The sequence below is a fragment of the Stomoxys calcitrans genome, chromosome 4, assembly GCF_963082655.1.
Source record: "Stomoxys calcitrans chromosome 4, idStoCalc2.1, whole genome shotgun sequence".
NCBI lineage: Eukaryota > Metazoa > Arthropoda > Insecta > Diptera > Muscidae > Stomoxys > Stomoxys calcitrans.
Genome location: NC_081555.1, coordinates 30,140,785 through 30,156,333, shown reverse-complemented (window position 1 = coordinate 30,156,333; position 15,549 = coordinate 30,140,785). Strand labels below are relative to the sequence as shown.

Sequence of the window (15,549 nt, the reverse complement as noted above, 5' to 3'; positions counted from 1 at the left end):
TAACAGGTTATGCTACCTCAATTACGCATTGCACAGGCCATTCATAACCTAAATTAAGTTTAGACCTATGTTTTTTTACTTTCTGTTTAGAATTAAATTTTCAATCCCATCAATTGGATTGGGGAGGAGCTGGAAAAATATCGATGGCACTATCGATTCTAACAATATTTTATTTTTTGTCTGCAAATCGATTGATATTTTTTCTATCGATGCTATCAGCAAAGTTAATTGTTTTTGTAAAATTTAACAGAAATAAGCGATGCAACACTGAATGTATCCTATAAGTTACATTGCGCCTATAGAGGGCTCAATTTTCATACGATTAGGCTAAAATTTTGTGCGAGTATATCTATCATGATTGCCTGATTTCCAGCTGACTTTATTAAATTTGGTTCTATTCACTCTGTGCATTAATATTGCTCCTATAATAATCGATCTCTTGATTTTAACTTTTCATCTTCGTTTGATATATAGGTGACGGGGAATAACGATAGTATCGATATTTACTATTATAAATGTCGAACGCTGTGATTATCGATAGTTTGTCAGCTCTAATTAGGGGTATACTAATCTAATCATGTAACACCTCGAAATATTGTATCTAAAGTACATACATATATTTATTCTTGATCGTTGATCTAGCAATGTCCGTCCGTCGGCCGCAATCACCATACCAGTCAAAGGAATCTGCTTGAAATTTCGCGAAAATACTTTTTATTGATAAGAGTTGTTGTTGTAGCAGTGCGTTGTACACTGAGGCGGCAGCCCTTGCCGGTGAAGGACTTCATCAGGTCAATCCGGTACGTACAACGGGCTGCCATGGTATTGTGATAAGGGTCGTTGGGGATTGCCCTATCGCTTCAGATTACGATGTGGCTTCCATACGAAGTGGACCTTCGATTTAACTTCTTGAGCCACTTTCTTTGTCCGATTTGAGGATTTGGAGATTTGGTTTGTTTTGTTTTTATACATATGTATATACCAACCCCACCCCCAACCCATTGTTAATTTTTCATGCATCGTGTGAATACTTTCTTCGCTACCCGACTCCTTTCTCTTAATTTGTAAAACACCGCAAATAAATAGGTATGCATTAAGCTTTGCATTGGCATATTGGGAATATATCCACTTATTTGTACACTTGCCAATACTTTACAATGTAAGCCATAATACCAAACGGATTTAGAACATTTTAAAAAGAAATTTGATTACACACGCAAAAAAATGATACAAACAAAATGTTATGATGATATAAGTTTTGATGTGGGTTAGTCACAACGCAATGAGTTAACCACTAAGATATGAATCGTCCCACAACCATTAATGAATTATTTATTACACTCATGACTGGGTGCGTTATTTAATTTAACAGTTTAAAGCATTTCTATATGTCTTTCAAACAGAGGTGCTAAAATTTATTACAAACAAGAGAACATACATACACCCTAGAGAAATGTAAATTCCTCCAAACCTTTGCCAAATCCCTAAAGGTAATTTTTATAAAATAAAATAGTTGTCGTGGCAATAAATATTGTCCTAACAGCGATAAATGGCATTCGAGAAAACATTTGGCTTTTGTATGTAGGTACAAATGTCTTTTGTTGTCTGCAATGAAAAATGTACCGATTATTAACTGCTAATAAACATGCGAAAAATTGGCATAGTTAATTAGCCTCTCCTGTCACTCCAATTCATGAGGCAGAGATTTTCATGTATTCTAGAGTCTTTTTTCAATGGGGAAAATGCTAAAGACCCCTTCTCAATACAAAACAAAACTTAAAACGCACACAAAACCACAATGACGAATAAATAAAAATAATGATGAAAAAAGGAAAACACAATACATTATTCATTACTAGAGGTAGTTATGTTGCTTACATTTTGGCGCATCTTCGGGATGCAACTGGGACAAATGAGGACAATTCTTTAATGGCACCACAGCAAACATTTCATTATTTTCAAAAGCCTATCGAACGATATCCCCATGTATGGTACATATTTATATGCATGTCGATTGTCAGATGAGTTTAACATTTTACGTTGAGCATACGTTGTGTGGTGATCAAAACCCCATTAAAATTTGTATGGTGCATTTATGGTGCAATCGAAAAGGGGAACAGACATGAAAAATTGAAATCGTATGGTGTGGTTAGTATGGTAATTTCAATTTTTAAGTACATATTTGACATGTCGCTCTCTCTCTATACTGATTAATTACCTGCATGTGCTCTGTGAGATATTCGGTTAGAGTTTTGACTTTTACCTTCGGTTTGCTGCCACTTGCCTCTAAAGATATATTCTGACCGGAGTCGCCGGAACCACCAGCTGCTCCTTGAACGTCATCCCTTGTAATATCTAAATTTTGTAAAGTAGCAGAAAGAAAATCCTCATTGTTATTTTCTCCCGACACCTGTGGCAGCCGTTTGCCAAAGGTTAGACTTTTCCAATAGCGATGTTGAACTCCAATGCAATTTTGCAAGGTTTCCATGCAGCTGAGATAGGCTACTGTGGGCGGACGCATAAGACTGCCGTTTAATTGCACTGATGGTATGGGATCACCCAACAAGGATTTGGTGCACATTGTCATGGCATACGATATGGAATTGACATTGTAGCCACCCTCAAGGCAAACTATGATGCGGCCATTAGCCAAAGCCGATAGCCAGTGTGTGAATAAACCATAAGCTTCGGGTGTTACTTTACAGCCACCAAGGGGGTCACCTATGGCAGCATCAAATCCAGCTGATACCAAGACCAATTGAGGATCAAATTCATAAGCAATTGGCATGATAATATGCTGGAAAGCCATGATATATTCCAAATCGCCCATCCCTTTCTGCAATTAACAAAAAAAAAACTTCTTTAGTTACCTTTATATTGCTGGGTCACGTAAATCTAACCTTGTTCCAGGGAATGTTCACATTGAAACCAACCCCAGCACCTTTACCCACCGAATCATAATCACCATCTTTACTTTTTGGAAAAAATGTTGCATTGTCATACCGATGCACACTTATGTAAAGTACCTGGGGATTGGATTCAAATATATGCTGAGTACCATTACCATGATGCACATCCCAGTCGACAATTAACACCCTGTTTAAGCCATGGTCATTGATGGCATACTGGGCGGCAATTGCCACATTATTGAATATGCAAAAGCCATGCGGAACATCTGATTCTGCATGATGGCCTGGGGGTCTAACAATGCAAACACCACTTCTAGCTTCTCCCTTAACAACTTTGTCAACCACCTGCAGCACTGAGCCCGCAGCTACAGTCGCACACTCGAATGTCTTAGGATGAAAATAGACGGAATTGAATTTGGCCCCCATGTTTTGCAATTCGTCCTTCTCCCCTATGCGCCGTATAGAATTCAGGTGAGATCGTGTGTGGGCCAAACAAATTTCATTTGTCGTTGCCGAGCGAGAAGGCAGTTTTTGCATGCGTTCCAATAGTTTGTAGTCTTGATGCATTTCGTAAATTTTACTTATGCGTTCAGGTTGCTCAGGATGACCCTCTTCGTAGGTATTGGCATGTTGCAACATTAGTTCATCGTATACATAGCAGACTCGCACTTTTGGTGAAAAGAGTTTTGTTTCTGAGATAAAAGAGCAACAATGTAGAGAATATTTAGAGCCAAAAAGAGAAAAACTTACCCGCTTTTAATCTCTTCAAACGTTGTGCATTACGCTCCACCACCTCCAGGGGAATATTGGGGCCAGTACCTCGGGTGGGGAAGCGTTCAGGCAATGGTGGTCCCCCTATAAATACCCTACTAACTTTATGTAAATTGATTTGAGGATTGACATTGTTTATGTCCTCCATTGTATATGTGTCTTGTGCTTGCAAGCATTTCCAATATGAACGATGAGCGTAAATGCAATTAAGAATTGACTCTTGTATAGAGGGACAGGGAGGATCCAATTTCTCCACTAAAGAAGGACATGGTTCTCCCAAAAGCGCCCTCAATGTTAAGGCAGCACCTTCTGCCAAGGAATCCAAGCAATAACCTCCCTCTAGAACAACGGCCAAACGTGAATTCGCCAACTTTAGCAAGGGATTTATAAGATGCGAATAAAATGCAGGTGTTACTTCCATTTCGCCTTCAGGGCAACCCAAAGCGGCATCATATCCCGCAGAGATAATTATCAACTCAGGCTGGAATTCACATGCCACAGGTATTAGTATTTGTTGGAAGATGGCCAAATAGTCTCCATTAGTCATGCCAGTTTTGTTCAAAGGTAAGTTAAAATTATAACCCAAGCCAGGACCATAGCCTATGGCATCAAAATCGGATTCCTTTAGATTAGGCCAATAGGTGCCATGTTCAAAGCGATGAATAGAAAAATATAATACCCTACAAAGAAGATGGTAACATTAGTGTCCTTTAAATGTTCCTGTTTTCATTTACAAACCTAGGATCATGATAGAAAAATCTTTGGGTACCCTGGCCATGGTGCACATCCCAATCGATTATCATAATTTTATTCACTTTTAATACATCCAAGGCATATTGTGTGGCAATGGCAACGTTGTTGAAAAAACAGTAGCTTTATTGAGAAAATATGCCATAAAAATTGATTTCATTTTATTTGCCAACGACATTCGCATTATTACCCACCCATTAAATTCAGCTTTCATGGCATGATGTCCTGGTGGTCGTATAATTGCCATTCCGTTTTGCACAGCACCAGTAACAACATTTTCCACCAAGTCTATAGTTGAACCCGCCGAAAGTAGAGATAAATCAAAAGTGCTCTGTGGAAAGGCAACAATATATTAGAAAATGTAGATGCTCTGGGAAAAATCGAAAACAGATTTAATTTGAGGTATGTTTTTGGAATTTGAATCTTTAATAGAAAGTTAGTCCTTCCTTACCGGATGAATGTAAACTGAGTCATATTTTGAACTTAAGTCTTCCATTTTTTCATCGTCTTGAACCCCTGACGTCTGCTCCAGCAGTTTGTAGTGCTCATCACTATGCAAAAGCATAATTTCGTCTTTTGTAGCACGTCTTGAGGGTATAATCTGACAACGTTCAACCAAGTTTAATTCGCGACATCTGAAAAGAAGAAAGACTCATTGTTACCTAAGACATTTTTTTTATTTTGCTTCCATATGTATGTTTAATCTGCATACAATTAGAAATTTCAGCAAAATTTTCGTTTCTCGAACTTATCGGGGACACTGTCAGTGAGTAATATCTAAGCTTTGGCTCTACAGACAATAATGTAGACCACTCTATTCGATCCTATAGAATGGCATTGCTATACGATCCTGGAAAAAAGAAAAGAAAAGTTCTAGTCGGGGGAGAAACCCTGATTCAAAGTTATCTGGGACAACATGCCCAATGGTCAGTGAGCAAAGCTGTAAGATGATTCTTTTCGTCCCTATAGAATAGGATTGGTATACGGTCCTAGATCATCTACTTTATTTCGATAGGAAAAGGTTTAACAAAAGGAATAAAGCGAATAATAATAAAAACTTAAACTTGGAACGGACAATTACTAAAAAGTAACATCGAAAAAGAAAATCTAAGTTAGGAATTCGGTTCTACTTACAAAATCCTTAATTGTTTTCCAAACCACACCCCTAAGTTGGTTCGTGTCTGATACTGTGTCCCCACCTAAGTGCCGTTGTCTGTTAGCTGCGAAAGCCGGACAATGACATAGGAAATGCTCCAACGTCTCATCATCTTCCCCACATGCTAACACTTGCCGCACCGATTTTGCATAAGTGAGCTCGTAGTCCGATGTGTTCCGTTCGTAGTCCTATGTGTCCCGTTATAATACCAAAAGGGATATTGACCTGCTTCTTACTTCCTTTCAGTGATAGCCTCGTCCCCTCACGATCCGGGTCACCACACAGGATTTTCACAGACCTACCGACTGTTTCGCTGTTCCACAGTGTTACATGCGCGTTCGTCGCCCAGGTTTATTGACGCAGTCCTCTGGCCTTCACCGCCAAATCGTCTGCCCTTTCATTAACCCTTACTCCGTTATGGCCCGGCACCCAAACGATGCGGATTGTGCTATTCTCAGAGAGAAGACGTTAATCTCCTTCTTTCATCCCAAGATTGTTCGTGATCTTACCGTCCTGCTTGTTATTGCCCTTATGGCCATTTTACTGTCCGTAAAGATGTTCACACTCGACGTATTATGGTCAGGCAGTCTAAAACAGATTTCACTCCTTGGGTTCTCAATGTAGACCCCCAGGCCAGAAAATTTTGACAAAATTTTCTATAGAAATAAAATTTTGAAAAATTTCTATAGAAATAAAATTTTGACAATTTTCTATAATAAAATTTTGACAAAATTTTCTATAATAAAATTTTGACAAAATTTTCGATAGAAATAAAATTTTGACAAAATTTTCTATAGAAATAAAATTTTTGACAAAATTTTCTATAGAAATAAAATTTTGACAAAATTTTCTATAGAAATAAAATTTTGACAAAATTTTCTATAGAAATAAAATTTTTACAAAATTTTCTATAGAAATAAAATTTTGACAAAATTTTCTATAGAAATAAAATTTTGACAAAATGTTCTATAGAAATAAAATTTTGACAAAATTTTCTATAGAAATAAAATTTTGACAAAATTTTCTATAGAAATAAAATTTTGACAAAATTTTCTATAGAAATAAAATTTTGACAAAATTTTCTATAGAAATAAAATTTTGACAAAATTTTCTATAGAAATAAAATTTTGACAAAATTTTCTATAGAAATAAAATTTTGACAAAATTTTCTATAGAAATAAAATTTTGACAAAATTTTCTATAGAAATAAAATTTTGACAAAATTTTCTATAGAAATAAAATTTTGACAAAATTTTCTATAGAAATAAAATTTTGACAAAATTTTCTATAGAAATAAAATTTTGACAAAATTTTCTATAGAAATAAAATTTTGACAAAATTTTCTATAGAAATAAAATTTTGACAAAATTTTCTATAGAAATAAAATTTTGACAAAATTTTCTATAGAAATAAAATTTTGACAAAATTTTCTATAGAAATAAAATTTTGACAAAATTTTCTATAGAAATAAAATTTTGACAAAATTTTCTATAGAAATAAAATTTTGACAAAATTTTCTATAGAAATAAAATTTTGACAAAATTTTCTATAGAAATAAAATTTTGACAAAATTTTCTATAGAAATAAAATTTTGACAAAATTTTCTATAGAAATAAAATTTTGACAAAATTTTCTATAGAAATAAAATTTTGACAAAATTTTCTATAGAAATAAAATTTTGACAAAATTTTCTATAGAAATAAAATTTTGACAAAATTTTCTATAGAAATAAAATTTTGACAAAATTTTCTATAGAAATAAAATTTTGACAAAATTTTCTATAGAAATAAAATTTTGACAAAATTTTCTATAGAAATAAAATTTTGACAAAATTTTCTATAGAAATAAAATTTTGACAAAATTTTCTATAGAAATAAAATTTTGACAAAATTTTCTATAGAAATAAATTTTGACAAAATTTTCTATAGAAATAAAATTTTGACAAAATTTTCTATAGAAATAAAATTTTGACAAAATTTTCTATAGAAATAAAATTTTGACAAAATTTTCTATAGAAATAAAATTTTGACAAAATATTCTATAGAAATAAAATGTTAACAAAATATTCTATAGAAATTAAATTTTTTTGTTTGTTTCTCTTTCGAGACGAGCTCAATGATCGGAGATGCAAATGGAAAACGAAAGCCAACGATGAGTGCATCGTGTAAAAAAATACATTTGTACACTTTAATCACATTAAATATCCTTAAAATATTTTTTCTTTTGAGATAAAGACACAACAATTTTTATATTTTTGCCAACCATTTCCATGCACGCAGACTTGCGATAACAAGGTGATTTTTCGATAATTCGGCTATAATGGCTCTCAACCAGTTGATTAGAAAATGATGTGTTCCAAATAAGTCACAACTTTATGAATATTTTGTAGATAAGAGAATGTTAAATTTTGTTAAGTATACATAAATAAAATGCCTGAACGAATATCCCACAAACACAAAAGAGTACGTTGGCGTTTATAATTCCATATCAAATAAGCATTATAAAGATTATTTAAATAAGTTTTTTATGTGCAACTAATTCAAAAAGATATGATGCTTATTTTATAATTTGTGTAAGGAGAATGCACTTAACGTAGTTTAGTGTATAGATAACCAAAATTGCGCAAAATACTTAACAACAAAAAATACAAATCTTATTTAGGAATATCTACACGCAAAACTTCTAGTCAATAGGTTCAAAGCACCAAAACAATTTTCAACATTTGTTAGTGTTGTTGTTGTTGTTGTAGCCACATTTGTATGTCGAAGTAGCGATCCACGTCAAAATCTATAGGTGAGCAAGATCATGCCGATCCTTAGGACCGATCGCCGAGGGAATGTTATGGCCATTGGTTATTTAAAGTATCGAGTATCATAGGCACTCGGTATTTAAGCAAGAGCTAGCGCGCCCCGGCCCCTCACTGAGACTCTCAACTGGATATCGCAGGTTGTCCGCGACTACAATTACAGCTTCTCCGTATACGAAGCATACCAATATCCCCAACCTTTTGATACGCGTGGTAGCTCCCAGCTGAGCTTCTCGAAATGACGATGAACACCACACAATTCGGAACTCAAAGTTCCAACCTGTGTGATGCTCACAGCCATATCGTGCCGGGACATTTATTACTGTCGTTGTTGTTGTACACTGAGGTGGCAGCCCTTGCCGTTGAAGGAGTCCATCGGGTCAATCCAGTACGTACAACCGGCTGCCATGGGATTGGGCATTTATTACTATTTCAGACCAGAGCAACCTTAATTACCAACAATTAGGATTGCTCCCTTGACCTCAGGAAAGGCTGATTTTTCATCCAATTTCCATCAAATTCAAGGATTTTCCAACAAAATTATCGAATAATATTTCCATCTTTCCCTTCCTCAATAAAAGTTTTGTAAAAGACCCATGGGAGTGGATATACAAGGTTAATGGCCGTTCAAAGTTTATTGCTGAAGTTACTCGTTGCCTAACAAGCCAACTCACACAAAGAAGCTGGTCTAGGATCGCTACCCCATGATGCAAATATGTGCCTACAATCAAAACAAACATTTTTTAGTTGATTACCCTTTTTTCATTTAATTTTTGTGGTGCACTTATTGAATAATACTCCATGTGTGCTAAAATTGGAAGGTTGGCCCCCCTTGATTGAGTTCACACAGAGAATTGCTACCCATATTACTGTCATTGTAGGGGGTAACTTTGATAGAACATTTTTTTCTCATATATTCTTTTCAATAAAAATAAAAACACTTGAACATATATCATCGATTTGCATATTCAGAACAGCGTTATGATGCAATGTTTGCTCTATTATTGAATTGAAGCAAAATTCAGTCTTTTCTAAAAAGAAAACGCAAAGTTTAAATCACCGAACTTTGAGTCTTTATTAGATTAAGTATGTTTTCAATGGCCGGTTATAGTTTAATGAGACTAATCGTTTTCGCCATTGAATAATATGACGTCATGAACCATTATTTTGCTGTTGTGAGTAGTAGCTAAGTTTGCGTCACTAGTAGACCTAAGGTCTATTGTGTTAGGATAAACACAATAGTGAGAAAAAGGGTATAAAATTCAAGTTATTAAAGCAAGAAGAGAATAAAACCTCTTGAGAGTGAGCCTGCTTAAGGTCCCTAGAGTAGTATACCAATTACCGAAGGATGGAGATTATCACTAGATTTCGCTGATATTTGGCATAGAGAGTTGTGTTAGGCCCTCCTAAATATGTACCCTGTACGGTTTAAATCGGACCATATTTAGATATAGCCCCCGTTTAGACCGATCCTAACCGGTAAATACCCATAAAAGGTGTATTTATCACCCGATTTTGACGAAAATGAAGTTTTTTTTTGTCCAAAGGCAAGGTAAATTGGAAGATTTTTATATAGCTGCCTATTTGGAGTCTAACACACATTTAAGCCAAATTTATTACTAGATTTTCCAGGCTAGAACGTTGAGATCCGCTCTGTGTGGTGTTCATTGCAGCCAAGAGAAGCTTAGCTGCGAGCTACCGGGCGCGTCTACAGGTTACGGATAGTGGAATTCTCCATACGGAATAGATGCAACGGCAGTAGCGGACAATCAGCGGTATCGAGCAGAGAGTCTTAGTGAGAGGCCGGGCGGCACCAGCTGTTTGACAAATACTTAGAGCCCATGATGCTCGATATGACAAGGTGAGTTATTGGCGCCTTTAAATAACCAATGGTTGCCCTGTTCCCGAGGCGATCAGTCCTTTGGACCGGAACGAACTTTCTCACCTACATGAGCTTGATGAGGATCGCCACCTCCACATGAAAATGGGGTTACCTCGACAACGATCCTGCAGGCGGAGATCCAGGCGATCACGGAATGCGTGAGGTGCTATGGTGCTAACGCGCGGACGTCGAGTGTGAACATCTTTTCAGACAGTAAACTGGACATAATGGCAATAACTACCAGGACGGTAAAGTCACGAACAGTGTAAGGATATTGACGCCTTCTGTGAGAATGGCACTATCCGCATCGTTTGGGTGCCGGGCCATGGCGGAGTAAATCGGTGAGGCAAGTGATAGCATGTGTGGGGCATGTGGAGAAGATGATAAGACGTTGGAGCATTTCCTATGTCATTGCCTGCCTTTCGCGGCTAACAGACACCGGTACTTAGGTGGAGACACAATACCAGACATAAACCAAATAAGGGGCGTGTTTGGGAAAACATTTAGGGATTTTGTAAGCAACACGGAATTCCTAACTTAAATTTTCTTTTTCGAGGTTACTTTTTAGTTTTTAGAGCTCACAACAAGCCAATTTCTGGCTTAGGTGTATGTTCATAGTGGCATGGGTCGGATTAATATCCGCACCCTCTTTTGCACCTAAATTTACTTAACCTACATATCTGAGGGGGTGATTATCCAAAGTTCGGCCCGACAGAACTTAATGCCTTTTAACTATTCTTGGGACTTGATTAGTTTTCGAGGAGAAGGGCGTCTTTTGTTGGCTGCGAAAGCATAACTTCAGGCTTAAAGAATCGAAAACTCAAATTAAGTTTCTAGGAAGAGCATATAACGTAGTTGTCAATGTTTTAAAAATTTTCCAAATTTTTTTTTATGATTTCTCTGCATTTTGGCTTTGAATGAGAAAGTCTTACAGAATCGAAAACTCAAATTGTGTTTCTAGGAAGAGCATATAACATATTTGGCAATGTTTTAAAATTTTCCAAAATTATTTTTTATGATTTGTCTGCAGTTTGGCTTTGAATGCGAAAGTCTTACATACACAAAGTTAAAATGATGGTGCCACTCAAAAACGGGAATGATTTATAGAATGATAAAATGAGAATTAAGCTTAAAGATAATGTACATGACATGACTTAAAAATATTAATAAGCCAAGCAGGCGGCAATGTTTAATTACACACACACTCTAATACTAGATTGTGAAAGCTTTAACAAACAGAGCAATAACACACTAAAAACAAAGTTCCAGGGAAATGCTTGAAGATAATTAAAATAAATTTAATTGGTGCGAAATGGGCAGAAAAAAATCTATTCCATGTAGAAAAGAAAAATACAAGAAGCGGACACTGTTACACCTATGCTAGAATGAAAATAAGACATGAGGAACTTGGAACTTTTTATATGCTCTCATTGCGACTTGGAAACTTCACCATTCTGATTACAAAGTTATAGATGTAAGAAATGACAAATTGTCTTAAGCAACATTTTTTCACTCAAAATCTTACCGATCAAGCACACGTATAAATCTTTCTGGACATTCTGGATGTTTATCATCCCAAAGGCATCTGTGTTGCGACATAGATTCATCATATACCAGACCAGTGGGTCCTTGCATCATGTGTTTTGCATTAACGGCCTGCAAAGAAAAAATTTACAAAGCTCAGTATAGGCGAACAAACTTTGATTTTCAACAAATATTTACATTTTGAAATATGTCCTTAATTGCTCCATCTATTTGTGTAGGTTGTTGCATCTTCAATAGTTTGGCTTTCCGCTTTGCCTCGAGTAATGCAGCATTTGGCTTTCGATTATCTACTGAGGATTTGACCATGGCTCTAGTTTGTATTTTAGCTTTTTGTGCTCCCCGTCGGGTAACAATAGGCGAACTCTGATAAGAGAAGAAAACAACAAAAATATCATAAAAATAAATATTCTCAACACTCAAATGTTTTTTTTTTTCAAAATAAAACAATAAAATTCTGCTGCTGACAGTTTCTTATACGAACACAGATAAGATTAATTATTAAAAAAAAACAATAATGCACTATGAGATGATTTCAAATTATAGTAGTTTTAAACACCTAGTCGATTAGTGGGGCAGTTGCAAAGCTTTTAGCGTCTACTGCAACACTCAACTCGCCTTAGAAGACAACACTATACTGATTCATTAAACAACAAAACATTTTCAATCCAGTTAAACTGAGCTCGCACCACAACTCATGCTCCCACATAAACGTGAATGAACAGCTCAACCAAAAGTGGTATCGCTTGGGGTTTTGTTTTACCGCTAAATATGCACAACTGCGTTATTACTGTTTGGGTGTTTCGGCTTAATGCTGCTGCTGTTTTTATACCCTCCACCATAGGATGGGGGTATACTAATTTCGTCATTCTGTTTGTAACACCTCGAAATATGCGTCAAAGACCCCCTAAAGTATATATATTGTTGATCGCCATGTCATTTTAAGTCGATCTAGCCCTGTCCGTCCGTCCGTCTGTCTGTTGAAAGCACGCTAACTTTCGAAGGAGTAAAGCTAGGAGCTTGCACAAATGCTTTTTAGTAGTGTAGGTCGGTTGGGATTGTAAATGGGCCAAACCGGTCCATGTTTTGATATAGCTGCCATATAAACCGATCTTGGGTCTAGATTTCTTGAGCCTCTAGAGGGCGCAATTCTCGTCCTATTTGACTAAAATTTTGCACGTGGTGTTTTGGTATCACTTCCTACAACTGTATTAAGTACGATTCAAATCGATTCATAATCTGGTATAGCTGTCATATAAACCGATCTTGGATATTGACTTCTTGAGCCAATAGAGCGCGGAATTCTTATCCGATTTGGCTGAAATTTTGGATGAGGTGTTTTGTTATGAATTACAATAACTGTGCTTAGTATGGTGCAAATCGGTAAATAACCTGATATAGCTCCCATATAAACCAATCTGGGATCTCGATTTCTTGAGCCTCTAGAGGGCGCAATTCTCATTCGATTTGGCAGAAATTTTGTACAACGGCTTCCCTCATGACCTTCAACATACGTGTCTATTATGGTCTGAATCGATCGATAGCTTTACACAGCTCCCATATAAACCAATCTCCCGATTTTACTTCTTGAGCCCCTACAAGGCGCAATTCTTATCCGAATGAACTGAAATATTACACAATGACTCCTACAATGTTCAGCATTCATTTATGGTCCGAATCGGACAATAACATGATATAGTTCCAATAGCATAACAGTTCTTATTCAATATTCTTTGTTTGCCTAAAAAGATATATCGCGCATAGAACTCGACAAATGCGATCCATGGTGGAAGGTATATAAGATTCGGCACGACCGAACTAAGTACGCTCTTACTTGTTCATTTCTGTTTTTGCATGGGAGTATTCATTACAATCATCAGTTGTCGTCCGTTAGTAGTTTTGCTATATACGTACGCTTATGTATGAATTATGAAGCGTTTTGCTTTGCCACGATTATTTAACTAGGCACTCATTTTGACGTCACTCTTTAACGGAAAACTAAATAGAAGTGTTTAGCAAAAAAATGCAAGTTACTTGGTCCGTAACAACATTCTTAAGCACAACGAATTGACGAGAACATTTATAAGTTTAGAAGATTACACTGTGTAACGAAATGAGACATGATGACGCACACAACCCGTCCAAATTTTTTTTTTAATATTACTCCATTAGGCATTTTTAACATAAGAAATAAAACAAGTAAAAGAACGTTACATTTGACTGGGCAGAACTTTATGTCGCCACCACAGAATAGTTTTTTGGCAACGCTCTGGCAAAAAGTTCAGTTTCTATACTCTACACCACTACCGTGGTACTGTGGTATTATGACTTAGTGCATTTGTTTGTGACACCCAGAATGAGGAGAGCTAGACGGATCGACTAAGATTCAATATCTGATTCGATTTAGCTATGCTCGTCTGTCTATCCATGTTAATTTGTGTACAAAGTACAGGCATGTTTTTTGGCCGAGAGGAGAGCTGGCAAAATATCGATGGCACTATCGATATTTTATTTTTTTCTGAATATCGATTGATATTTTTCCTATCGATACTATCGGCAAAGTTAATCTTTTTGCAAAATTGCACAAAATTAAGCTAACCGACACCAAATGTATCTGTTAATTTACATTGCGCCTTTAGACAATGATTTCTCGCATGACTTCCAACTGACGCATTAAATTTGGTTTTGTACATTTATATTGCTTCTATGTAAATCGATCTCCCGATTTTTATACCCACCACCGAAGGATGTCTGTCTTCGTTTTGCAACACATCGAACTTTCCATTTCCGACCCTAAAAAGTATATATATTCTTGATCAGCATAAAAATTTAAGACGATCTAGCCATGTTCGTCTGTCTGTCTGTTGAAATCACGCTACAGTCTTTGAAAATAGAGATATTGAGCTAAAACTTTGCACAGATTTTTTTTTGTCCATAAGCAGGTTATGTTCGAAAATAGGCTATATAGGACTATATCTTGATATAATCCCCATATAGACCAATCCGCCAATTTGGGGTCTTAGGCCCATAAAAGCCACATTTATAATCCGATTTTGCTGAAATTTGGGACAGTGAGTTGTGTTAGGCCGACATCCATCTTCAATTTGGTCCAGATCGGTCCATATTTGGATATAGCTGTCATATAGACCGATCTCTCGATTTAAGGTCTTGGGTCCATCAAAGGCGCATTTATTGACCGATTTTGCCAAAATTTGAGAGAGTGAGTTGTGTTAGGCCCTTCGACTGAATATAGCTGCCATATTGACCAATCTCTCGATTTAAGGTCTTGGGCCATTAAAAGGCGCATTTATTGTCCGATTTTGCCGAAATTTGGGACAGTGAGTTGTGTTAGGCTCTTCAACATACTCCTTCAATTTGGCTCAGATCGGTTCAGATTTGGATATAGCCCTCAAATAGACCGATCTCTCGATTTAAAGTCTTCGCCACATAAAAGGCACATTTACAATTCGATTTCGCTGAAATTTGACACAGTGACTTGTGTTAGGCTTTTCGACATCCGTGTCGTATACAATATAAGATCGACCAGATCGGTCTATTTTGATATAGCTATCAAAAAGACCAATATTTTGTTCTACAAAATTGAACAATGACTTGTACTTATTAGACCACTCAATATCCGTGTCAAATGTGGTCCATATCGGACCATATTTCGATAAATATGATCCGATTTGGACCACATATATATGGGGGCATAAATTGTGCATTTCTCACC

At 36.2% G+C, this 15,549-nt stretch overlaps 1 protein-coding gene across 7 annotated transcripts in view; it reads right to left on the bottom strand.

Annotated features, from left to right (window-relative positions):
• The window catches only part of LOC106087653 (histone deacetylase 6), a 29,629-nt gene that overhangs the window by 6,440 nt on the left and 7,640 nt on the right, over positions 1–15,549 (bottom strand). Inside the window, exons 1-10 of one of the 7 annotated variants that reach the window (XM_013252769.2) lie at positions 12,580–12,600; positions 11,997–12,182; positions 11,800–11,930; positions 4,882–5,065; positions 4,625–4,761; positions 4,419–4,553; positions 3,660–4,360; positions 2,901–3,601; positions 2,219–2,836; positions 1,879–1,966 (exon numbers count right to left, since the gene is read on the bottom strand). In XM_013252769.2, the coding sequence (XP_013108223.2) occupies positions 1,879–1,966; positions 2,219–2,836; positions 2,901–3,601; positions 3,660–4,360; positions 4,419–4,553; positions 4,625–4,761; positions 4,882–5,065; positions 11,800–11,930; positions 11,997–12,125 (2,824 nt within the window). In that variant the 5' untranslated portion in view covers positions 12,126–12,182; positions 12,580–12,600. The other 6 variants (XM_013252768.2, XM_013252770.2, XM_013252766.2 and 3 more) reach the window with 6 other exon arrangements.